Source organism: Prunus persica, chromosome G1 (genome assembly GCF_000346465.2).
Source record: "Prunus persica cultivar Lovell chromosome G1, Prunus_persica_NCBIv2, whole genome shotgun sequence".
Taxonomy (NCBI): Eukaryota; Viridiplantae; Streptophyta; class Magnoliopsida; order Rosales; family Rosaceae; genus Prunus; species Prunus persica.
This window is the reverse complement of record NC_034009.1, coordinates 35,148,142-35,173,926: the sequence shown is the minus strand read 5'-3', so window position 1 is coordinate 35,173,926 and position 25,785 is coordinate 35,148,142. Positions and strand designations below refer to the sequence as shown.

Genomic DNA, 25,785 nt, shown 5'->3' with positions numbered 1-25,785 from the left:
TTATGTTTCTTCCTCAAGAAAAAAACGAGGGACCAATTTATGTTTATTTGGGGTTTAGTCCAGGGATATGGGCCGTTGGATCTTGAGCCGACGCTGTAAATAAGAAAATTAGATTTAAGTATATGTATAACTGCCCCTTTAAGATCGGACGGTTTAGAATGACCCACCGGTACACCGATGCTGCCCAAGCCCAAGCCCGTCAGACCCTAAAGAGAGGTTTTATAATTTAAAATATTTTTTTATTTTTTGATACATTTGGTTTTATTTTTTTAAGTGTCAAGAAGATAGAATATAATTGGAGTTTATAATTAGAGAGAGAGAGAGAGAGAGAGAGAGTTATTGGAATTGCTTTTTATCTATTTTACTTTCAGTCAGGGACAATATCATTAATCTTGGGGGAGGAGAAAAAGGTCAATTCGTGTACAACTCATGGGACCAAAAAGTATTCTTCACCTAGGAAATTTCCATAATAAAAATAAAGTTTATATGATTACAAATGATGCACATAAAAATAAATACCAAGAGGTCCTAAAACTTAAGCCATCTCTTCTCTTTTTCTCTACTGACAACTGCATTTGATGCAGAAGCCTGAGCTGCCTCAGCCTCTGCCAAAGCTTTGCGAGTCTCTGTCAATTTCCTCATTGCAGCCTCATAAACCACCTTCTCTTTTTTGTTTCTACTCGCCATTTCTTCAAGCTTCACAACTCGCACCTTCAAGTCCTTCACTTCATCATCATACGCAACTAACGCCCGTCGATCAACTCTCTTCCCCTCCCCTGAACCTTTGTTCTGCTGCTTCTTCCCTGATCCACCATTCAAAGCTTCACCATGCATTGCAAGTTGGCTATTAATAAGACTAAAGACATCTGGTGTGGATTCCTCTTCTTCTTTTGCTGCCCTTGCCAATGCTGCAAACTTCTTTTCACGTTTCCTCTTACCACCCCGGCTACGCTTCTTTCCTTGATTCTCCTTACCCTCTTCAACTTTGCCTTCACAAGAACCAACAGCAAGGTCAAGAGATTGCTTTGCTGGAAGGACCTTCACAGAGATGGGATCTACAATTCCCTGCCCAGATGCACCAAGACCCGTTCCTTCAAGGTAACCCATATTGGCCATCATCTTGGAAGCTATGCCCCTGGTGTGGTTCTCCCACTTTGCAAATATGGCAGTATCTGTCTGGATGCCCCTCTGCAAGATGGTGCTTTCAAGGAATCCTAAACCCTGTGGGCCCTCATCTTCATCGTCACTAAAATCAGATTGTTCTGAGCTGGAATCACTTTCTTCTTCAGCACTCATTTGAGCATACTCCGATAATGTAATAGCTTCTTCACCAAGATTTGCAGAGCTTCCATCATCTCGGAAAACAACTTTCCCAACACCAAGCGCACCACCATCCCATGATTCAAGTTTAGCTTCCCTCCAAACACCAGTTTTACCATCAGTGACTGCCCAAATATTTGACCCCACATGTGACTGCTCCCATATTGTTGGGGTATACTTTTTCAGTGAGGATAGTGGGACATCAACTCCTGTATGCATAGAAATAGGTGAGTATGGAGATTCTGAGAAAAACTGATAAACAACAGTAACATCAATAGTTGAAACTTAAAGAAACAGCTTTTCTAAAAACTTGATGCAAAGCCACAGTATAGATGTACAACAAAGAGAAATTCAAGATAAGCTAAATTCAGTGACAGCTGCTGATTCCCAATCAATAAGAAGGTAGAGGATCAGCTGAAATGATCAATAGAAGTTATAGATGAAATACACCAAGACCAACATTGAAGAAAAGGGGGTGAAGTACTTATGCAGCCTCGCTAACTATGCCAGCCAATCTAAAATATAGCCTGGCTATGAGCCTATGCCCACCAATCTATCTCACACCATGCATTGTTCTGGAGGCTAATAACAATGCAAAAATAAGAGCAGTGGGACTTTAGACAAGTTACAGAACTGACTTGTCCATCAATAGATATGATAACAACATACCATGTGATAAGCGGCAGTTAGTACCAAATCGACATCGTTGTTGTAGAAAGAACTTGCATATCTGCACTTTGGTGGTGTAGCATTAGTATTTTGAAGTGGTTACATAGCATTAGCATATTGATTATTAAAGTGACACAAACCATCAGGTTCAACCTTATAAGAAATGTTTGTACTTTGTGTCCTTGTTGCTTATATTAAATTAAAGACTACACTCAAGGGTAGTATGTTCCTCTCCAAAGTCATTACTGAAAACGCTATAGAAACAAAAATAACAATTAACAAGATAGACAGAGGATCAGTGAACGTACACACCAGCATATTTTCTGATGTAGGAGTGAGGAAAGAAATCTTAGCAGAATTAGAACCATCCAACCCTATAACTTGACCATTATACCAGCGCCCATCAGTGTGACAGAACCTACATTTCGACCCAACAGTATAGCTCGGTTCCTCTAGCGGCTCCGGCTCAACATCTGTTGGATCAAGAGTCTCCATCTTGACATCCTCATCAGCATGAGCAGAACCATCTAATACTAAATCAGCTTCTCGTAATAACCGAGCACGTTTAAGGTGCAGGAGCCCTTCCTCAGCATCTTTAATCGCCTGAACAATCTCCTCATGAAGCTGAGAAAACATAACCACAATGTAACAATGTCTAACGAGTCACTCACACAAAGTCTCTGCATTTAAGTGGGTTCTCAGAGGGCATAAATATAATGGCTTTCAAAAACCGACCTATATTTCCATTGCATCACATACAGACTTATCTTTCCTAAAAGATCATTAACTTGCAGAGCTAAGACCTTGATCCTTCACATTTCTGAATGCAACCCATTTAAGCTAATTTCAAGCACAATAACCTATCTGGAACTGAATATAAATATCATAATACTAATAAGATAATTCATTTGACAAATTCAGCAATCAAATTGTACAAATTGAAAGTTCTACGCTTTTATTGCCAACTCTCAGCTGGATTAGAACAAAATCGTACTCCACCAACACAATAAAACGTAAAACCTAACATTATCCGTGTTCTTTCGTGGTTTTTCTCGGTTACCAAACAGAAAGTTTACACATTAGAGTAAAAGAGGATGTACCGCGAGTATCTCGGTATTGTTAGGCTCGGAGGCTAAAGCGTCGTTGATGGTAGCGAGAGAGACTCGTTGCTCTTGCAATTGAAGCTCCAGCAGGTTCTCTAGAACCCTCTCTTCCTCGTTTGCCATAGTTGTGTTCCAAACGCTTACTCTTCTCCGACGTTGAAACCCCGTTCGGTATAAAAAAAAGAAAAAAGAAAAGGAGCTTGGGCTCCTCAGACAGGCCAATACTTCAAATATTTGAAATTGGGTCCAAATAGAGTAATTGCGCTCATTGGCCCTGTTTCGCTGAAACATTAAAATTCAAAAGCCCAAAACATAACTTGGTCTCTGAGTCAGAAGCCGAAACCGTGAAACTCCTCGAGCTAACTCATGTGGCGAGAGAGAAGGAAGGTATGCGTTCAGATTTGGGACTACATACCTTTTTGGTCATTGAATTTTACACGAAAATTTAATTTGGTCATTGAAAAATTGTTTTAGTCAAATTGGTTATTATGTTTCTCAAAGTTTACAATTTATAGACATTCTATTATCTTCCATTGACTTAGTTTTAAGTGCAATTTTTATTTTTATATTTTTATGAGTTAAGGTATAATATGCTATTAGGGTTTAACAAATTGGGAAAAATCTTGGATTGAAATCGGAATTGTGAGGTATAAGTCATGAATTGGATGCTATATTGAAGCTTGAATCGATTGAGTGAAAAGTGCATTGTGACCTCAGATGGTAAGGAGATGTAATCAATGTGATATTGAGCACCAAAAATATATTGGAAAGTAGTTGATTTCATTTTAATTTGATTTGCCTTTTTTATTTTTCTTATACCTCACAATTTCTATTTCAACCCAAGATTTCTCTCAGTATGTTAATTCCTAATAGCACAATATATCCTAACTCAGTGAGTTAAAGGAAAAAGTCAAAAAATGCTTCCTGAAAAAAATAAAAATAAAAATTGCACTTAACGTAATGTCTATAAATTGTAAATTTTGAAAAACACAATGATCAATTTGACTTATATTTTTTCAGTGGTCAAAAAAATATTTAACCCTTAAGATTATGATATGTCAAGCTTTGATTAACAAAAAAAAAAGTCGAACAAAATCTTACTGCATCGTGTTTTTAAAATTAAAATAAAATATTTCAACATGTCCTATTCTGCAATACAATAACAATTAAATAAAATTGGGCCTCAATACAGTTGAATTGTGCACATTGCTCCGAGAAATTAAAATTCAAAACCGCGAAGCAAACTCAGTCGGAGAGCTTCAGAGGCGGGTAAATTGTCGAGTTCCGTGAACAGACTGAACAGAGAGCAAAAACCCTAGGAGAGAGAAGGTCATTTGAAGAAATGGGACACGTAAGCGAGCACCATGAAGCAACGGATGGCTTGGTGAAACTGTTGACGAAGGCGAACCACGATCTCACGGTGGTTCAGCACAGGCTCGAGAGGGAGTTCCAGCAAATCTACCCCGAAAATGCAAACCCGATGAAGCTGGTTTCAAGGATAAAGAAGATTCAAGAAGAATTGTCGACCTTGGAAGAGCAATGCCGTGAACTTCTTTCAGCCAAACAGGTCATTTTCTTTTTCTCGCCCTGTATGTGAAATTTGTTTAGTTTGATTTGGTTTCAATTTGATTTCAGTAATTTGGGTTTTGTAGGATTTGATTGACCAGGCTAGGACGACTCTGGTTGGGAACAGAAATCTAGTGCAGCGGATGGAGGCGTCGATGGGAATTTCCCCCAACACTGATTCTGAAGATTCTGCTTTTGCTAACTTCAATCAGGTTAGTGCCTTTTGGGTACACTTTATTTGCGTTACTGTAAATATTTGAGCCAGTATGAAATTGATAATTAGAGTGAAAGTAAACATCAAAATTTAATGAATTGGTCACTATATTATATCTATCCTGGCATGTCTTTATGTAGTCCAAGAAATAAAAGCTGAGAATATTTGGTTTCTCCCTTTGATATGGCAACGAAATGGTGCATCAGAATAATCCATGTTTTCAGTATTAATGTTGTTTGTTGTTGTTAGCATACCAATGTGTATGGTTGTCTAGTTTCCAGATGGTGTCTCAAGTGTTTGCGCCATCTGCCAGCAAGCAACCAAGATCAAATCTTTGGCTAGGAAATCTTTCTAAATAAATGCCCTTGCAAAGATAATACGTGGGTAGCTTTATTCTTCAGTAAAGCACCACAGCTAGGCCTTGCTACACTCCCAACCTTCGCTTTTGTTACATCTTTAGCTCATTTTCATGTATTTAGAGGGCTTCGGATGCAATGTTATGACGGTGTTGATCTCTGAATGCAGATCATTGATGAGTGGACGGTTCAAGTCAGATCAAAAACAGGTAAATACTGAAATACTATAACTTATACTGTAGGGAGAATATTGATGATGCTGGTCATGTAGGTATAATATATCACTGCTTCATTAGTAATGATGAAAGGGTGTTAAATGTACTAAGAAATCTTATCTGCTTCTTCAAAATAAGAAATGGTAGGAAGTTTCAATGTTTTGCGAGGTTAGTGTTCATATTCGTTCAAAATAAGTAATGATATAAGCAGGGCATGTTGGTCAATTTGAGGCTTCCCATTTTATTTCCTTCGTTGGAGCGCAAGGACTGTCCCTAATTCACTAAAGAAATATCTTGACATTCAGCCTTGCTATGAGGACCTAAAAATGTTCTTAGAGAGATGTAAAAACTCTAGAATTTAATGCCTTTTCTCTGTGGTGGCTCCATTGGGAGCACCCTTGATAATTTACTGGAAAGAATGCATGGCCAGCAATATCTTGATGAAGTTTTACTGGGAAGAATGCATCTAGAGTTATGGAAAAAATATTGATGTGTTGTTGATGCAGGGGATGAAAAGCACGATTCAGATTCTGAGGATATTAATCAATTACTCTTCTCAGCTATAGTTTAAAGCAACTGAACATCTTTCAAGCTCCAACACTTTTGGGCACCAAGCATTAATTTCAAGCTCCTGATGTGATGTAATCATAGCGGATCAAGTTAAATATCGCGGTACTGCCAAAAAGTTTGGAACATCGTCAATCTTGTTGAGTAGATGATCTGTTCATATGTATATCTGGTTACATTGTGTTGTTGCATTGTATTGGGAGAAAAACCAAGTTCATCCTTTTGTTATAGATTTATGTAGCAGAGCAGGTAGAAATGCATGTTGGTTACCTTGCTTTGCCACCTTTTGGTTCACAGAAGTTATCTTGATATTCTTTTCTGTTCTTTAATATGTCTACTTTTACACGATCACTTGAGACGGCAGGCTATTTGAAGGTAAGGGAAAGCCTCGGGATCTTGATAGTGTGGAGAATGTGAATCTTACGAGAATAATTTGTGCATTGTTCATATTTATTTATTTTTTTCCCTTGGCCTGATTTAATATGTTATTGACGAAATCTTCATAGATAGAATCGATGAGGTGGTTAATCTACAAGAAATTGAAGCATGAAGAAATTAACAGTTGCTTTTGTGGTGATTTCATTCTGAGAGCAAAACTTCTTAACCACAGTTCTAACAACAATAATTCAATAAACCAATGTGGTAATAGAATATTGTGCAGGCAATGACTATATACATTCCAAGAATTAAAATGAATAAGGTAAAACTAGTAAAGGGTGATGTTCTGTGTGTGGACTACACAATCTAAAACAAGAAGGTATAACTTTTTATTGTGGATTTAAGGAATATTTAACTATCATAACTTGACCATAGAGGCCCTAAAAGAAACAGAGAAGAATTTGTTACAACATGAACAAGATGTCACTGCATTTTCTACAGCAGTTTTTGATGGTTGAATCTTTCCGACAGCGCAGACGTCTTTCGAGCAAGGCTGCTACTTGGAAATAGGGGGCTGTCCTAACCACTTGGCACGAAAGCCTGTTCCTTTGCAATCAGAGCAACACATTGATCCCTGGAGGAACATGAGATATGGGGGGTTTAATCCAAATGCATATTGGAAACTGAGGGATGATAGTAACTATCACTGACAGGCTCTTGGAAGATTTGACTTACCTTTCCAGTACAAATAACACAACTAGTACCTCTCGAAGGGACTTGGCAAAGCATGTTATCGCCGAGCATAAAGAAGCCTGTGCCCCCACACCATTTGCATTCAATATGACCGTTTGAGTCGCAAGAAGAACAAGCAACAGGCCTTGGTTGCTGTAAGTAGCATAAACATTGAAGAATTAGAAGATGATAAAAAGGTTTGTGTGTGTGGCTTTGAATGGTTGATGCATGTACAACTCCAACCCACATGCATCAACCATTGACAAAGCAATCTTCCACAAGTATGCAGGCGACTGTCTTTAGCATTCACTAACAACATAATCCCAGATAAACATCCATCTTTCCATACAATCTCATGTACTTAACTACTTCAGTTCTAATTTAGGACCGCACCTTCTCTACATTTCCTTTCCAGCTAGAAATGATTTGCAAGAAATTCACACAACCAAAACCTATTTGAAGAACACAAAATTGACAGACATGTTGTCTTCTAGAGTTTGAGTCATAGGCAATTGAACAATTTTCAAAACCAATCAGCCAAAAGTAGAATTCATCAATACCAAAAGTCTAGCCTTTCACTCATTTATGCTGCGTCTGCTCTCTCATACATAACTATTGAATTTCAATTCAATTTTACTGAATAAAACCACACCCAATTGACGACAACACAATCGAATATTGAAACTGAAGTTTTGGAAAATATGATTGATGAGAATTACCTTGGATATTAACCAGGCTTTTTCCATGCGATTGACGAAATCAGAAGAGCTCTCATACGAGTCCACAGCTGAAGCGCGCACGCCACGAAACCTTGAACTGAAGGACCTCCCGTTTGTACCGGAAGGTACAACCCCAGCAACACGATTTAGAGCTCTAGACGGCGACGCAAAGCCCTCGTTGTGAATTGATTTGGCCACAATCGCTGGTCTGCAGCACAAACAGCTCGTCATTTTCTTCTTCTTCTTCTTCAAGTTCGGGAATTTGGTGAGAGAAAAGGAATGAGAAAATAGAAATTGGGTTTTTAATATTTACGTAGCGGTTTAAATTTAATGGTTTTAATACTTTTCTTGTGGCCCAAAGCTGACCAAATTCTCCCTCGTTTTTCAGATGAATACAACGTCTAGCTGTATTCGGCGATGAGCCTACTTTCTTGATTGGACTGTGGACTTCGGACCCTGGTCGAAATCAGATTTACGTTGAAGCTGCTGCTCGTAATTTTTTTTTATTTTTTATTTCCAGCTCATCATATTCTTTGCTTTCAACTTATTTTCGACATATTATTTATTACCAAATACTTTCTTTTACTCCTCCAAGCCGTCAAATTATTAAACAATAATGTGTAATTTGATTTGGATAGAGGCAGGCAATTACCTAGTAATCTTATCCCCAAGCACCAAAATAATAATAATAATAATAATGTGTTTTTTTTTTTTATAAGTTATTTCATGACATGAAAAAATAATTCTCAATGTAAAAATGCAAACAAGTTATCATTTGGTGGTTTATTAAACCGCTGGTACTATTTTAGGAGAAACAAAACAAATGTCTAATGAAAAAAAAATGAAAAAAAAAAGTTAATTGTCTAAATCGTGGTTTACTAAATGGCTTACAAGTATATAGGAGAAGGAAAGCAAATCTCTCACAAATAACAGATGGAAAAACAATAAAATCAACAACAACAAAAGAAAGAAAGAAACTTCATGTAAAAAATTGTGTTCTCATTTCCTTGTTTTCTCTTGCTAGATGTTTATTGGTTTCCAAACGAACTCATAGAAGATAATCTAAGATATTAGGTTGAAAGTTAAAACTAATATCAAGAAGGTCGACAAATATCTTGATGTTGCGCCGAAGTTCCAAGGTCGGCGGACGTCATGAAGGTCCGCAAATGTCTTGAAGTTTGGCAGATGTCTTGATGTTCCACCCAAGTCTCCAATGTTGGCAGATGTCATAACGGTCGACATATGCTAATAAAGTTTGGCGGATGTCTTAATGTTCCACCGAAGTTCCAAGGTCGGCGGATGCCTTGAAGTTCATCGGATGTCTTCAAGTTTGGTGGATGTCATGAATTTGATCACGTACTTGATGACAAGTTATGGGTTTAAGTTGCGTGAGGTGCCCATTGACTCACTAAAACTGACATCTTCTACCACTACCATGTATTTGTGATGTTGGAGAACCAATGGAGGAAACACAGTGATGAGTAGCTAGGCTGTGGCGATACACACCAACCAACACCAAATTCATAAAGGAAGGAAGAACACTCAAGACCCCATGATCACCAAATTCTTGTTTGTTCTGACTTGTAAACTTGAGCCACTCCATACCTAAAGCTATTGTACAACCATCTCTTAATTCGGTTATAATTTGCAATTGCCACCTTTTAATCATTTATTCACTCATGCATATGTTTATATTGATGCTAAATATCAATATGTCAAATATTGTTGGCTTATTCACCCAGGAAGCAAGAATGAAGCTAGATTATTCACTCATCACAAGAAAAACTTATTATCATTCATGGCTATATGTTTACTCACTTCCAAACCCATTTCATCTACACTTTTAAACTCATAGAAGATAATCTAGGAGATGAGGTTTAAGGTCCAAGGTCGGCGGATGTCTTGATGTTACGGTGAAGTTCCAAGGTCGGCGGATGTCATGAAGGTCCGGAATGCCTTGGAGTTTAAGGGATGTCTTGATGTTCCACCCAAGTCTCTAAGGTTAACGGATTTCATTAAGGTCGGTGGACGTCAATCAAGTTTGGGTGAATTTCTTGATGTTTCGCCTAAGTAAGGTCGACAGATTCCTTGACGTTCGTTGTAAGTCTTTAAGTTTAGTGGATTTCATGAAGTTGATCACTTATTTGATGAAGATTTGTGGGGTTAAGTTGAGTGAGGTGTACACTAATTCATTTAAACTGACATCTTCTCCTATTATCATGTCTTTGTAATGCTCATGTGGTGAAATACCGAAGCAAGCACGGTGAGGATTAGGTAGGTTGTGGCGATAAATTGCTTCTAGCACTAACTCCACACAGGAGAGAATGAACCTCAAGACCGCGTGGTCATCAAATTCTAGTTTGTTTCAACTTGTAAATTTGAGTCACTCCATACCAAAAGTTGTTCTACAACCGACTCTTAATTCAGTTCTCATTTGTACTTTCCATATTTTAATCACATATTTACGGATGCATATTTATATTGATTGTAAGGGTGAATATGTCAAATCTTACCTCCCTTGAATTTTTGTTTTATATAAGGGAATAGAGAGAAAAAATGTTTGAAATTTATACAAAGTTTGTTAAGTTGTATCTTTTTCACATGATCATTTGGGAATAACTGCAAGACAAACAATCAAAAAGAAGAAAATCATCATATTTTCAAAAAATAAAGATAATTGTTGAGTATGAGTAAGTCATATAATGCTCTATTGTTTGATAGATCATTCACTCATTCCAAGCATGTACTGATTATCATTCATAGCTAGATGTTTACTCGCTTCGAAACCCATTTCATCAACATTATCGAACTCATAGAATATAATATCAAGAAGGTCGGTGGGTGTATTGATGTTGCGTAGAAGTTCCAAGGTCCGAGGATGTCATCAACATCCTCATATGTCATAGAGGTCGGTGGATGCCAATCAAGTATATCTTGATCTTCCTCCGACCATGAAGTTTGCCGAATATCTTCAAGTTCGACGGATGTCTTGATGTTCTGCCGACCATGAAAAGTGGTGGGTTAAAGTTGAGTGAGGTGTACACCAACTCACTTAAACTGACATATTCTTCCACTACCATGTCTTTGTGATGTTCATGTGGAGGAACACCAGAGCAAGCACGGTGAGGAGTAGCTAGGTTATGGTGATAAACTGATTCTAGTACCGACTTCATAAATGAAGGAAGGAACCTCAAGACCGCATGGACACTAACTTCTAGTTTGTTATGACTTGTAAACTTGAGGCACTACATACCTAAAGTTGTTCTACAACCATCTATTTCAGTTTTAACTTTCTACTTTTTAATCATGTGGAGGAACACCGAAAGAAGCACAAAAGAAGCTATATTAATCACTCACGTAAGAATGAATTAATTATCATTAATGACTATATGTTTACTGGCTTCCTCATTTGACTTTTTGTTTTATATCAGGGGATGGAGAGAAAAAAAAAATATTTAAAATTTGTACAAAGTTTGTTAAGTTGTATCTTTTTGGGATTAATTGCAAGAGAAAAAATCAAAAAGAAGAAAATTATCACATTTTCAGAAAATAAAAATAATTGTTGCGTATGAGTAAGTCATATAATGCTTGATTGTTTGATAAATTATTTACTCATCATAAGTATGTACTCATTATCATTCATGGCTAGATGTTTACTCGCTTTCAAACTCACTTCATCTACACTATCGAACTCATATAAGATAATATCAAGAAGGTCGACATGTGTCTTGATGTTGCTTCAAAGTTCCAAGGTCCAGGGATGTCTTGATCTTCCACCGATCATGAAGTTGATCATGTACTTGATAAAAGAGTGTTGGGTTTAAGTTGAGTAAGATGCACACTAACTAACTTAAACTGACATCTTCTCCCACTAATGTGTCTTTGTGATGTTTATGTAGAGGAACACTGGAGCAAGCACGGTGATGAGTAGTAAGGTTGTGATGATAAACTGATTCTAGCACTAACTCCATAAATGAGGGAAGAAACCTCAAGACCACATGGACACCAACTTCTAGTTTGTTCTTACTTGTAAACTTGAGTCACTTCATACCTAAAGTTTTTATACAACCGCCTCTTAATCAGTTTTAATTCTTACTTTCCACTTTTTAATCATGTGGATGAACACCTTAGGAAGCATGAAAGAAGCTAGATTAATCACTCACTGTAAGAATGAACTGATTATCATTTATGGCTATATGTTTACTTGCTTTCAAACCCATTTCATCTACAATGGATATCATGAAGGTCCAGGATCCCTTGGAGTTTGACGGATGTCTTGATGTTCCACCCAAGTTTCCAACAGATGTCATGTAGATCGACAGATGCTAATCAAGCTCAACGGATTTCTTAATGTTTCGTCGAAGATCCAAGGTGGGCGGATTCCTTGAAGTTCGTTGTATGTCTTCAAGTTTGGCGGATGTCATTAAGTTGATCACTTACTTGATGAAGAGTTGTGGGTTTAAGTTGAGTGAGGTGCACACTAACTCACATAAACTCACGTTTTCTCCCACTACCATGTATTTGTAAAACATTTCAGGAAGCAATTATGAATGTAAAAGTTGGATTGCATTATTTGATTAAGAGCTAATTATGACTTACCATTGCATGTATAAGAGCACTTCTACCCATTTGTCATGGTAAAGGGCAAGGCAATGGCTATTACTATTCACGTGAATAGTGGCAACCCTTGCAAAAGGTTCCACCTATTGCCATAGCAACCACTATTCACATGAGATATGAAGAGAGGAATTTGTATAGAGTTTTGGTGTGGAAAGTGAAGAATATGACTAAGTATTTATTTTATAAAAAATATGAAATTTTTAGTAATTTTTTAGATTTTTTTTCGTTGCTGACGTTATCACTGAGCAAACCCAGGCAATAGCCCAGGTTGTTCTTGTCTTTGGGCCAACCTAAGTTTGTGGAGCCCACCAGCTGTCCTGGCTGCATTTGCTCGCTGGAACATCAAACTGGGGTTTGGGCTCCCTCCTGCCCTGGCAAGGGCTCACCAGTGGAGATGCTCTATCAGCCCACTTAGCATGGTTCACGCACCCAAACCACATAAAAATATTTCCACAGTTAAGCTATTTTCAAGTTCTGACCCTGTTGATGCTTTTTCGGCAACAACCACGACATTCTGAACGGATTTGGCCCCAATCGCATAGGATTTTATTTTCTCTTCAAGTTCTGGAGAAGAACTGATCAAAACAAAGAAATAAAAATTATAAAAATATATTTTTTTAAAGTATGTTTTGTATAGTTGTATTCTTATGGCCCAAAGATATTTATTTGGGCTTTGGAAAATAAGCCCATTCGTTCATTGGGCTTTGGACTTGGGGCCCATGCATTCCAACACAGACTCTCTATCTTTTTTCTCTCAAAGAAGCCCATACTTTTTAACCCCCAAAAAAAAGTTTATTTCCTTCTTGACCTCTCTATTCTTCACTATAATTTTTCATTTTCACTTTTTGGGGTTATTTTTGGCTACTTCTACTAAATTGTTTCATTTAGAAAAACACACTTTGCATTTACATTTTTCTTTTAATAAGTCAACGGCTGACCCTTTAGCTGGAGCCCATAAGATGTACTAAATTGTAAATTGCTACTAATTTGTTTCCATCCTAGGCCCCCTTTGTTTAGTGGGACTTTATGCGAGGAAAGCCTCGTGGACCTATTGATATATTAGAAAGCTCCAACCTGACAGCTATGAAAGAAAGTCTATTTTAAAATAACATTTTTTTCATTTATTTTGTTTCGTATTTTTAAAACCATTTCATATGCTTAAGAAAGAACATGGTTCGTGAGGCTCTCCGTGTAAAAAAAAATGCTAATTACGTTATTAATTCGATTCAAAGATTTAAACGAGACATAGTTTAAGCACATAGATTAGTAATATTGTATCAAAAGTAAGTGTTCATTGAACCATTCCTCACTTATGATGAAAAAGAGATGTCACAAAAAAGGGAAGGAAGAAAGGGATGGGTCTTCGTGCAATAAACGCTTCAAATATTATTGAATATTTGCTTCCACAAAAAATTAAAAAATATATATATATATATGATTGAATATTTAGACTATGTCCAATCAAATAAAATACTCTGTGTCCAATCAAAAAAAGTATTTTCCATTTTATTAATGCTAATGGAGGCGAACGTAGAATTGGAGTTTGATTATAAAGGGCATGCTACGTATTATGATAGCTTCAAGAGCATCTATTCTATTCCCCATGGCTCTCATTTTGCAAATGGTGGTAAATAATTTTCGAGAGATTTTGAAATGAAGTCTAGTTTCAATGTCCTAACAACAGATAAGGTTGAATGTTTAAGTCTTAACCAACTGTGTCTATTTCCCCCCCTATCCCTTTTTATTTATTTTCTTTCTTTTTTTTGTGTGTGTTTGATTCAATATTCCAAACCAGCGGTTTGAACATAAGGGCAATCTAGGCTAAAACCCATAAACAACTTAAAGTTTCACCACACCTATGACCCCCCCATTCAAATGAATTCCTACCTGTATTTTGCAAAAGCTTTTGGTCAAATTTTCTTCACGAATAAAACTATTTATACCATCTTAATTTTATTTATTTATTTAGATAAATAACATTCTAAATTTAATTGATTATGATTATTGTAAAATTTATCCATTTGACATGTAACGGAGGCGTGCTATCATTTCTTTCACGTAATGAGTGATGCATAAATATCTCGTCACGGATAAGTTATTCTCTTTTCTCCTTAGATAATCAATTGAGAGAAGAAAGAGTAGAAATAACAAAATCTTATTAGTCTTTCTAATACGTATATAAATAGCTCCATTATTTCCGTAACGACATTCACCCCCAATAGGTCAACAGTAGTATGAAAAACCCCTTACACCCCAAACCCAAAAAGTCCCCATTATAAAAGTCCTCATCTTTTAAACACTCTCTCACCTATCTCATATACACTCCTCTCTTCCAAACTCCCAACAAAGCCACACACAACCCATGAATTACATTACATCCTTTCTTTTCCACCATACCCAAATATCATCCCATCTTTAGTTTAATATCTTCGCTTGCTCTTCTCTCTTTCTTCTCTTTGTCTCTCTCTCTCTCACTCTTTCCCTCTCTCTCTCTCTCTCTCTCAAAAATGGAAAAACATCACCCACCACAAAGCACCAACCTTTGCTCACCAACATCTTCTCCCACAACCTTTGTCCAAGCAGACACAAACACCTTCCGAGACCTAGTACAGAAGCTGACTGGTTTATCCGGTGACTCAGAGAAGCTCCCAGTCACCCACCCCACGAGGCACTACCCAAAGGCACCCACAATTCCCGGTGACCCAACCGGCCCCCGCCGGTCACCGTTCAAGCTCCAAGAGCGAAGACACACCATGAGGAAGCTCGAGATCAAGCTCAGCCTCGCCAACCTCCATGGCTCCCAGTCGCAGACCCCGCGCCAAACCTACCAGCTCCTCGACTCGCCGATTCCGAGCCCCGTCACCCCACTCGGCTCTGACTCTCTCTTCTTCCCGAGTTCCGGGTCCGAGTCACCGTCATCTCCGGCGGCGGCGGCGTCTGAGGAAGAGAAGGCGATTGCCGAGAAAGGGTTTTATTTGCACCCTTCCCCACTCAGCACGCCGAGAGGATCAGACCCGCCCGAGTTACTGACCCTGTTTCCGCTGAGCTCCCCCGGTCACCATGATAACAAGTCTCAGCAGCACTCCTAAATTAATATAACATTACCTATTTCCTGTTGACCTAATTATAATATACATATAGATTTTTCAGATGTTTGTATTTTCGTAATGCGAATGTATCATACATGTGTGAGACTTTTCTGATTGTCCATGCGAGGTTGATGGAGTTTTTTTTTTTTTTTTTTTCCTTTCATTTTTTCATGTTCTTCTTCTTATGGATTTTTTTAATCATATAATAATATTATTTAGAAGGGTTGTACGTGTGACTGTCATCTGAATTATATATTAGATTATATTATTTTATTACAAAGTTAATTACATCATGTAATAATGCAGCAGTTTAGGCCGCTAGTGAATTGAAACTTTGTACACAAATATTTAGTTTAAATATGATTAAGGCTACTCTTAATTTGTCACTTAGCCCCTCCAACTTGCTTTAAAACTCATTTAATTAAGAGACAAATTACCGACACGTATACTAAAAAAGTAATTAATATTATATTTTTGGTTGCAACTTGCAATTAATTTTTATTTTCTACCTCTCTTTCAGTCGTTGCTACAAGTAGTAGTAGATAGGGAAAGCGTAAACGGTGCAATGAGATATACTTGGTATATATTATCAACGGGTCATTGCACTTTTTATTTAGGAAAAAAGTCATTTTTGTTCCTATAATTTGGCATTTCAATCATTTTTGATTATGTAGTTTTAATTTCGTCAATTTTGACAATATAGTTTCATATTTGTAGTAATTTAAGGATAAATTAGTATTCCTATCAATTTCTTTGACGATGCAAAAGGTAATTTTGTCAACCCAAAATCCTTGAGCATAAAAGCTCGTCTAAAACTCCCATAATTTCATATTAGGACTCGAAATTCAACCACTAATCCCAATTTGTGAAGACCCTAAATCCAAATGACCAATTTCAAGCCATAATATGAAAATATGAGAGTTTCAGACGAACTTTTATGCTCAAAGATTTTGGATTGATGAAATTGTCCATTGCATTATCAAAGAAATTGACATGAATACTAACTTGTTCTTCAATTGCTACAAATATAAAACTACATTGTTAAATTTGACGGAATTGAAATTACATAGTTAAAAATGGTTAAAGTGCCAAATTACAGGGACAAAAAGTAACTTTTAGTCTTTTATTTTTAATTAATCTCTAAACAATTCTCAACGGACGGTGGTGATTTTTAGATTACGGCGAGAAGAAGATATCGGCGGTGCGGTCTGCATGGCTTCTTTGATTCACATGGAAAAGTCTTTTGGTGGTTCCCATTGTTTTGCGAAGCGTGATGGCGTGGCCGTATTTGAGTGGTTGGTTTGGTGACTGTTTCTTCTAGATTACGACACGGGGACCCGAAGGTTGACTTGTGGACCGTGATTAAGACCACACCGTCCAATCATTGCTTCGGGTTGCTTTTTTTCTCTCTTCTTTCTGGGCTAATTGGAATTTGGTCTAATAAAAAGTTGCAGATTAAAGTTGAGTTGAAATTTTGTTATTGCTCATGGAATTTCTGGGTGCTTCTCCAACAAAGCATTGTCAAATAACTCAATGTGGTGTTAATTGAATTTTCCCAGATTTTCGGTGTGCTTTCAAGTGATTTTGAGTTCAAAGCTCCATGATATGATGTGTCTTTCCTATTTTCTAACTTTGACAAAGAAAAAATTATGTAGAAAAAAAAATCATATATAAACATAAGCAGACTCAAATGAGTTAAACTGACATAATTACGTGACAATGACTCTTTTTCACTGCATTATTTAGATTTTAAATATGATTTTGTCAAAGTCGACGCCGTATGTTATTGTAAGATTGCATTATTGATGTTGAATTTTACATGATCTAGGTACATCACTGAAATCAAGGTCTAAAAGGATTGGGAATTTTCACATTCCTATCTGCCTTTTATATATATATATTTTTGGACTCTCATGCCTATTTCTCCACCCATCTAAATTTGTATCCTTCTTGCCTGTTTTTGCCATTTGGAATGTGTTGATAGAGTTTCTGTTTCCTTTCACATGCATTTTTTCCAAATTTCTTGTGGACGATTAGATTCTTTCTCACAAGTCACACCCAAGTGGTCAATGAATCATTATCCTCTTTCTTTTCCCAGGAAATTAGGTCTTTCTTTTCCTTTTAATCTTCTTTTTCTCAATAGTCAATGAACCAATTATAAGCCTGTCAAACTCTCTAAATCCTCATATAATTAGAAAGATATAGGATTGATAATGGAACTAGTTGTCTCTCAAATTAGTTGATCTATTGATGTGGTCAGCAAATAGGCTCCTTACAATTGCTGTAATTTTAACTAATTAAGCTGACTTGCAACTCAATGGAAATCTCGGTGCGTTTGGATAGTTGAAATAAACGCAATGTAAAATAAAAAGAAAAAAAAAAGAAAACTTTTTAAATTTTGTAATTGAATATGAATTTGAAAATAAAACGAAAAGTGCGTGTGGTAGAATGGAGACAGGAACAACATGAATTGTCGTTTTCTCACTCATTTACCATGTCTAAAAGCTAAAGCTTCTTGGTCCAGCAAATATGGAAAGCAGGGATAATTAGGTGGCTTTGATTCCCATTGGCTACTTAATTACATGAACAATTATTAATTGGGTTAAACACCCACCATATATTCATAATACTATATGATAATATGGGGCCAGTAGCCATGACAGAAACTTTGAAATGCTTATAAAAAGCAAATCAAACAGTAAACTTTCTTTTCATTTCCCCTTCTGCCTAAACGCTATTATGTTATTCTTACAAAAATTCTTGCCACTTTGAACTTTGGAGAAGCATAATACAGTACTGTATCAGTGGCTACAATGAATAAGTATTTGGACTTTGGGTGCAATTGCCCACTTGCTTTATACATTCCCATGGTGATTGATCCCTTGTTCAAAACAATTTGAGATCATAAATCTAGAACTTCATTAGAGAATTAGTGGGCTATATAGTCGACGTCCGTTTTTAATCATTATCGCTAACAAAATGTATCAACACAACCATGTTATGATTAGAAAATAATCACTTTATGTATTTAGGCTGAGTTGCATTGCATGGAGTCCTTAGTTAAATAGCATGAACATGAATGAATCTAACAAATTGTGACTAATTACCTTCATGAGAAATGAGTAGTGAGATTAGAGAAACTGAGATTAAGTGCTTGTCACCAAATTTCTTCTGTAAAAAGGCAAGCCATCGTAAGCTATGTCAAGCTCAAATGAAAAAAGTTCATGTCCAAGCACCAAGTTGATCTTAATCTGTGGCCCTAGAAGCACATATTAGGTAATGGGTTACACTTGAGAGGGCTGGTGTTCTCTTATCAATCTAATCCCTCACATGATTTGTTGAGGGTAGATTTCAATCCCAAGTTTTTGATGTCGAAGTTTTACCACTCATGCTTTTTTTTAAAAAAAATGTATATTATTATTCAGTAAATATATGGTCTGTTTTTGTGCCCTAAAAAATTCATGAGACAGAAAATATCCTTTTAAGATATCCCAAAAAGGGTTTTACTTTAAGGTACATAAATAAAGTCAAGCAACTCTCAAAGTCTGCCCACATAAGGCAAAAACAGCCATGATTGTGAGCTCATTCTCAGTGGTTAGGGTTGCACATATTCTCTGACAGTTGAACAAAGACATTCGCTAGCTCTGGTATAATTAATAAGCTTTTGAATTTTGTTAAAGATAGTGGATTTGAGCATATGGGGAGAGAGAGAGAGAGTGATGAGAGCATTTTCTGCAAAAGCAATAAGCACTCTCTCTCTCTCTGCTTCACTTTTGTGAAAGAAGAAAAATTCTAAATCCCTCTGCATAAAGGGCATGCCCCATAAAATCATTGCAAATGTAAGAAACAATTGGACCACCTTATAGATTCATTTATGCTCCATTTTCTCCCCAATTTGTTGCCTCTTGACATGTCAAAATGCACCTCTGATGTCATACCCAATTTGGGCCATATTGATAGACTTGTTTGCTGCCTATCCGTTAAACACGATTTTTGTCAAACATGCTTAAAGGTACAAACATCCACGGAATCCCACAACCCTTAATGCTTTTTCTTTTTCTTTTTCTCCCATCATTATAATGTTTGAATTTATTAAAACGATTTTTCATAACGTGCATGGTTGGTGTATTGGTTAAAAACTTATACTGTAAACTCAGACGTTCTTAATTGAAATGATCATAAGCGAAAGAATACCATAATTTTCGTGATACGAGTAATTTGGGGATTAGGATGACGCCATTATGTTGGGTCGGATTCGGCTTTAGGGGTGTGGGCTTTCTCTCATTACCCAAAAAATAGAACATCTAATGGGCCTACAAACCTTCGGGTCTCAAGTTTTCTCCCAATTGATTGAGCCTGCATTCTTGGGCCACCTAAAGCATAATTCTCTTCGTTTGGGACTAGGATCAGAAGTTGGCCCAAAGTTGTCTCTATGTCTCTCTCTTTTTTCGCAGCTCTGATCCATCAAGTTGGACGGTGAATGTGAAACCCAAACGGCTGTTGCTTCTGGACGGTCATGTGAGTCAATGGCATACGCATCACATGGGCTGCACACATTAGAAAAGTTGTGTTTCTACACCCAAAAATTAAATTGCATGAAAGTCACATGGTTGCTCTTTCCCCTTTATGCTCCAACAAAAATCCAAAAGGGTGTCAAATTTAATCCAACATGCGGATAATTTAAGCATCTATAGCTTTGAAGTCCAATTCCACGCCACGATAGTTTTATGTGGTGTAGCAAACGCGTTCATTGACTTCTTAGTTGACTAGCTAGTTAGTGGAGGGACTAAAACTCGAGGCACCTCACATGTTTGGTCCTTTTTTATGACCCAAAACCTTAACTACAAGTACATTTGACATGACAGGCATTTTTAGGTTGTTGACTAGGATGATAAAATAAAGTTGTTCACACTTCATTGCATCCTTTGGGACTTTGAAAAGGTTGTGGAAACCCAACAAATTCATCTTGCTAGTTATAACTTGTAACAAAAAAGTCCAAACTGTTATGCATGTGAGATTCGGAACACATCAATAGTCGAAAATTTTCCATCCAAAGACTCACGAATGTGCGACTGATTATTAATTCATTTGAAACGTACAATGCATCAATGGTTGGATTCACTTATCTTGAGACCAAACGCCAGCTTGGGTTGGGCTATAAATCAAACCAAACCTAGCCTCTTCCAACTTAAAGTGGCCCATCGTCTTCCCCATTTTAAGCACAAACCACATTTTGTGCGCCTATATACCAAGAATCTACTCTCTCCTTCACACGCGGGCGGGCTCACCAAAATCCTCTCTCTGTGGCTACAAACCCCCTCCAAGATTTCCTTTGTTAACTTCACTATCCCTCTCAGTCCCAGCCATAATCTCCAAATATCGTCATACCCTCTCTTCTCTTTGTCTCTATTTCTTACTTCATATATGACTTGTTCTCTTCTGTGTATTATTATTATTTTCCAGGCGTTTTAGACAAACCCAATTTGCTCTAACACAACAATAATTGACCACCATGGTTTGATCACCATTTCAATTTCATCAGTACCTCTCTGCAACTCAAAGTTCAACCATGCATAGCCCTTCAATAACAACAACCCAAGAACCGAGTCCTGTCTACGACCTTGTATCCCAATTGGGTCGCTTTGCCTTCAGTTCAAGGTTTCAGAACCAGGGCTCAGATGGGCACTCTCCGTTTTTATCTAATTTCTTGTACTTTGATGGCTTTGGGGGTTCAGTTTCTGCAAAAAAGCCCAAGGTTGGTGCTTCAGCTTCACTGAGTTTGACCAGTAGAGGCAGTTCAAGCATTCGGAGAATTGTGACCGAGTTTAATAGAGCAATTAGGTTCCATTGTGACAAATTCCCAATTGGGTTTGCTTCAGTTCAGACTGGTTATGGGGATAACAATGGATCGGATAATGGTGTTGGGGACAATAACAATGTCTTGATAGAAGATGGGGGTGGTGCTAACGATCATGGGATAGCTTTGAATGGTGTGGGGGCAGAGAGCCCCAAAAAGGTGCTGATTTTGATGAGCGACACCGGTGGCGGTCACCGAGCTTCTGCAGAAGCTATCAAGGCAGCGTTTAATGAAGAATTTGGGGATGAATATCAGGTCAGTTATTTTGGATTGTCCTAACAAATTTAACTTTATTATGAAACATTGTATTTGATTGCTTGACTTGTGGGGAGAAGAATGGAAATTGCTTTTTTAGTTTTTGTTTTCCAGAGCTATTTAGAATCGTTGACATGAGAACATGCAATGTACGTTGACTGGCAGTTGGGCAGAAATGTAGTAACATAACACCATAAAATATGAGATTTTAAAATTTAAGTTTCGATATTTTCCCACAAAATTTCATCAAGAGAACACTTGAGGGGCAAATAGGTTAAGTACAAATTTGTTGATCGTGTTTATTGTTAAGAGTGCATGTCGCAGGTGTTTGTTACTGACTTATGGTCGGATCATACGCCTTGGCCATTTAATCAACTTCCCAGGAGCTATAATTTCTTGGTGAAACATGGGCCATTATGGAAGATGACATATTATGGGACTGCTCCACGTCTGGTGCATCAATCTAATTTTGCGGCAACTTCTACATTTATAGCTCGGTAAGACTTTGTTTGGCTTAAGATTTATGGTCGTAATTCATCTAGTCTGTTTTCCGCCAGTTAATTGTGCATCTTCATGGAAAAGTTGAGCACCCATTTATTAACTTTACTCATTTTCAACTTTTGAATGATTATGTAGAGCAGTGGTGGAGCTAGAAGTTATTCTGTGGGGGGCCAGTACTATAAATTCAAGATTATGTAGAGTTATTTTTTAACTAATATTGTAGCTGATGCTTAAGAAATAATGGGATTTTCATGGAGTTTTGGGGGGCCACGGCCATGGCAGGCCTGCATGTGGCTCCGCCCCTGATGTAGAGTAATATGTATAGTGGGTTGGAACTTTCGTGTTTGCAGCAGCGGTTTTTTGTAAGTTTTGGTGATCAAAATAGCTTGCGGGAATCTACAACATTTTAATCGTGTATCTTATGCACTTTAAGCTTATAAAGTTATATAGCAAGGTCATTTTGAGGACTTTATTTTATGCTTTCCTAGAAAATTTTAACCTTATGAGGAAAACATTTAATAGGCTTACAAAACACAGGAAATGACCAATTTTGTCCTAATCTTAGAGTCTTTTTTATTTCCTGTCAAGTTATGGTTCAAAGACAGCTTTTTGGCAGTATGACTTGTCGAATCCTCTAATTCTGTTTTGTATTGCAGGGAGGTTGCCAAAGGATTGATGAAATACCAGCCGGATATTATTATCAGCGTGCACCCACTGATGCAACATGTACCACTTCGTGTCTTAAGGGGAAGGGGTCTATTGAAGAAAATAGTTTTTACCACAGTTGTCACAGATTTAAGCACTTGCCATCCTACATGGTTTGTTTTGCACGAAGCCTCTACTAATCATATCCTTTTCTCAGCATTGCTCTGATACTGTATGTCTTCATGTCCAGGTTTCATAAGCTTGTAACAAGATGTTATTGTCCTACAACTGAAGTTGCGAAGAGGGCATTGAAAGCTGGACTCCAGCCTTCCCAAATCAAGGTTTATGGCCTCCCCGTACGCCCTTCCTTTGTCAAGCCTGTGCGACCGAAGGTTGGTTTCCTTTGTTGTTGATCAACTATGTCTTTAAACTTGATCTAATTTGTTGCATGAAAATCAACATTTGGTGTGACTGTAAAAGGGCCAGTGACTGTTGATTGAAATTGAAATCTGTGCTTGTAAGCTGTCAGTTGGGTTTGGATGATTTGCTGATTATTTTCTCTTTTATAAGTTATGGTAATGCTTGAAATTGCATGATCAGGACCAAAGATGATGCATGAGATTATAATTTTGAAGTAAGGTTGAAAACGAAAAAGAAATCCCTTTTGTTGTTGGGTCAAAACAGAATTGTTTGTCTGGAAAAAAGCTGGTAAGGAGGATATAGTTGGTCTGGGAATCTAAGGGTGGGGAGCTCAATTGCACTTATTCCATGGTTGTAGATGGGGGTTTAAAATAAATGTTGACTACCTTTGGTATGCTTTATTTATTTAACCGTAGGCTGAACTTCGGAGAGAATTAGGAATGGAGGAGGATCTTCCTGCTGTGTTGCTGATGGGAGGAGGAGAAGGAATGGGTCCTATTGAGGCTACAGCTCGGGCACTTGGGGATGCATTATATGACGAGAATCTTGGGGAGCCTGTAGGTCAGGTCCTTGTCATATGTGGTCGCAACAAAAAGCTTGCAAACAAATTGCTTTCAATCAACTGGAAGATCCCTGTCCAGGTATTTTTATACCTTATGAAGGGAAACTCCAAGCACAGCATTTGTCATTGTTTTGCCTTCTCAGATTTGCATCATACAGGTTTATTTTCTGCCAATGGTTTTTGGTGAGGCACCTCTTTTACGTTTTCTGCATTGATCTGCATGCCATTTGAATGCCTCGAAAATAATCTTCTATAAGTTCATTTGTGATTCAATTCTAACATGACATGCCTTTAGGAACACATCACCCACCCTAACATACCAATGCATGTACATACTTAAACTTATATGTATTTATATACATAAGTTAGTAGCTGAAATTGATTGTTATTATAGGTGAAGGGGTTTGTTACTAAAATGGAGGAATGCATGGGAGCTTGTGATTGCATAATTACAAAGGTAAGTTTGTCACAGTCATAATAATCATTACAGTATTTTGTATTTTATTACCAACCAACTTAATTGCTACTTCTTTTTAATAGGCGGGCCCAGGCACTATTGCAGAAGCCATGATAAGAGGCCTCCCGATAATTCTGAATGACTACATTGCTGGACAGGTAATGATGATTTAAATTTGTGCCTGAGGCAGGTTAAAGCTATAACTTAATTTCACTGCCTATGCCTTTACTTATCCAGTCATATTACGGTTCTTGTTAAAATCTCATCTGCTTTCCCCAGTACTACTGTGTTATGAGAATGCATACCCTCACAGGCGAATATAGTAAATGACCTTTTCTTCTTATAGGAAGTTGGGAATGTACCATATGTTGTTGAAAACGGGTGCGGGAAATATTCTAAATCTCCAAAAGAGATAGCAAAGATTGTTGCTCAGTGGTTTGGTCCAAAAGCTGACGAGCTCAAGGCCATGTCGGAAAATGCAATTAAGCTGGCGAGGCCTGATTCTGTGTTCAAGATTGTTCATGATCTTCACGAGCTGGTTCGACAACGAAGCCTTGTACCTCAATTATCATGTACAACTTAACCCTATTTCCCCCCCAGCCAATTTTGTTTACTAGTCCCTCTAATTCAGCAAGATGCACACGCTTTTCTGCCCTCCTCATTTCATTGCCTTGTTATAATTGTGTTTCAAATATAATAAATAATAATAAAAGTTCTCTATTTCCCTCGCTCTGCTCTGCCTGTGATGCCTGTGATTTCACGAGCACTTTAATGGCGGTAAAATCTTCCCCCATCTATTAAATACTATGTCAGGCTCTCAGCATGATGGTCTCTTAAGACCATTAATTTGCTGATTGTGTTTATATATACTTTACAAAGGCGTTGCCCTGCACAAGTCTTCTTCTACTTTCTCCATCCCCATAGCTTTCACTGCTTCAATGGCGCAAGAAGATGATCAGAGCAAGTGGAAAGTCAAGAAGGAGCTTACGACATTAGATGTCGTAAATCATTTCGTCTATTTAGACATGAAGGACGTGGAGGAACATATATTGAGGCATTGGAACAAAGACAAGATCATAAGAGTAAGAACAGATTCCACAAAGATCATGGTTAAGGATGTTGACACCAACACCACACACGCAATTCATTTTCGCATTTACGATTACAAGCCAGAGGCTAATGCCACGCTAGAAGGCGAATGGGGTTGGGATTTTGTTACGCGCAGAGGACTTGGTGCTGGTGACCAGATTGGGATTTATTACGAAAAAACTGGTGAATCTGAATTCTGTTTTAGCGTCTTGAAAAAGGTTGCACCTTCGAGTGCATCATCCATACGACCGCTCTCGCAAACAAATTAAACGTCAAATATCCTAATTTGCTTACTAATGTAATTGATTTAAGTAATGTTATTTTTAGGTAGGGTTCTTGGAATCCAAGTAGAGGATCTGTATTCATAGTTCTTTGAATAGAGACTTATAAATGAAGAATAACGTACCATATATTATATACAAGCTCTCTCACCAAGAACCCTAAATTCCAA

At 37.5% G+C, this 25,785-nt stretch overlaps 6 protein-coding genes across 8 annotated transcripts; 4 read left to right on the top strand and 2 right to left on the bottom strand.

Annotated features, from left to right (window-relative positions):
- LOC18792446 (zinc finger CCCH domain-containing protein 22) lies at positions 340–3,277 on the bottom strand. The gene is made up of 4 exons (XM_020555231.1): positions 3,090–3,277; positions 2,302–2,613; positions 1,990–2,050; positions 340–1,529 (listed from the first exon to the last, which is right to left on the bottom strand). The coding sequence occupies exons 1-4, from the start codon at positions 3,213–3,215 to the stop codon at positions 529–531; spliced, it is 1,500 nt and encodes a 499-aa protein (XP_020410820.1). The 5' UTR covers positions 3,216–3,277; the 3' UTR covers positions 340–528.
- Positions 4,247–6,457, top strand: LOC18792345 (spindle and kinetochore-associated protein 2). The gene is made up of 4 exons (XM_007226035.2): positions 4,247–4,659; positions 4,745–4,870; positions 5,398–5,437; positions 5,950–6,457. Exons 1-4 carry the CDS (start codon positions 4,435–4,437, stop codon positions 6,012–6,014), a joined length of 456 nt encoding a protein of 151 aa, XP_007226097.2. The 5' UTR covers positions 4,247–4,434; the 3' UTR covers positions 6,015–6,457.
- LOC18793935 (protein EMBRYO SAC DEVELOPMENT ARREST 3, chloroplastic) lies at positions 6,621–8,369 on the bottom strand. Its single transcript, XM_007225927.2, has 3 exons — positions 7,840–8,369; positions 7,124–7,273; positions 6,621–7,022 (listed from the first exon to the last, which is right to left on the bottom strand). Exons 1-3 carry the CDS (start codon positions 8,068–8,070, stop codon positions 6,945–6,947), a joined length of 459 nt encoding a protein of 152 aa, XP_007225989.1. The 5' UTR covers positions 8,071–8,369; the 3' UTR covers positions 6,621–6,944.
- LOC18788808 (VQ motif-containing protein 31) lies at positions 14,163–15,830 on the top strand. Its single transcript, XM_007227543.2, has one exon. It carries the CDS (start codon positions 14,967–14,969, stop codon positions 15,546–15,548), a length of 582 nt encoding a protein of 193 aa, XP_007227605.1. The 5' UTR covers positions 14,163–14,966; the 3' UTR covers positions 15,549–15,830.
- Positions 20,720–24,977, top strand: LOC18793552 (probable monogalactosyldiacylglycerol synthase, chloroplastic). Of its 3 annotated transcripts, none has more exons than XM_007222243.2 (8): positions 20,720–21,660; positions 21,985–22,157; positions 22,818–22,979; positions 23,057–23,198; positions 23,643–23,867; positions 24,183–24,245; positions 24,329–24,403; positions 24,592–24,977. In XM_007222243.2, the coding sequence occupies exons 1-8, from the start codon at positions 21,118–21,120 to the stop codon at positions 24,826–24,828; spliced, it is 1,620 nt and encodes a 539-aa protein (XP_007222305.1). In that variant the 5' UTR covers positions 20,720–21,117; the 3' UTR covers positions 24,829–24,977. The 3 variants fall into 3 exon arrangements, with proteins under 3 accessions (XP_007222305.1, XP_020409839.1, XP_020409838.1); XM_020554250.1 differs by having other exon boundaries at positions 21,525–21,660; positions 22,044–22,157; positions 24,592–24,972; XM_020554249.1 differs by having other exon boundaries at positions 21,548–21,660; positions 21,971–22,157; positions 24,592–24,973.
- On the top strand, positions 25,055–25,731 carry LOC18789326 (B3 domain-containing protein At5g26805). The gene has a single exon (XM_007227148.2). The coding sequence runs from the start codon at positions 25,184–25,186 to the stop codon at positions 25,601–25,603; it is 420 nt and encodes a 139-aa protein (XP_007227210.2). The 5' UTR covers positions 25,055–25,183; the 3' UTR covers positions 25,604–25,731.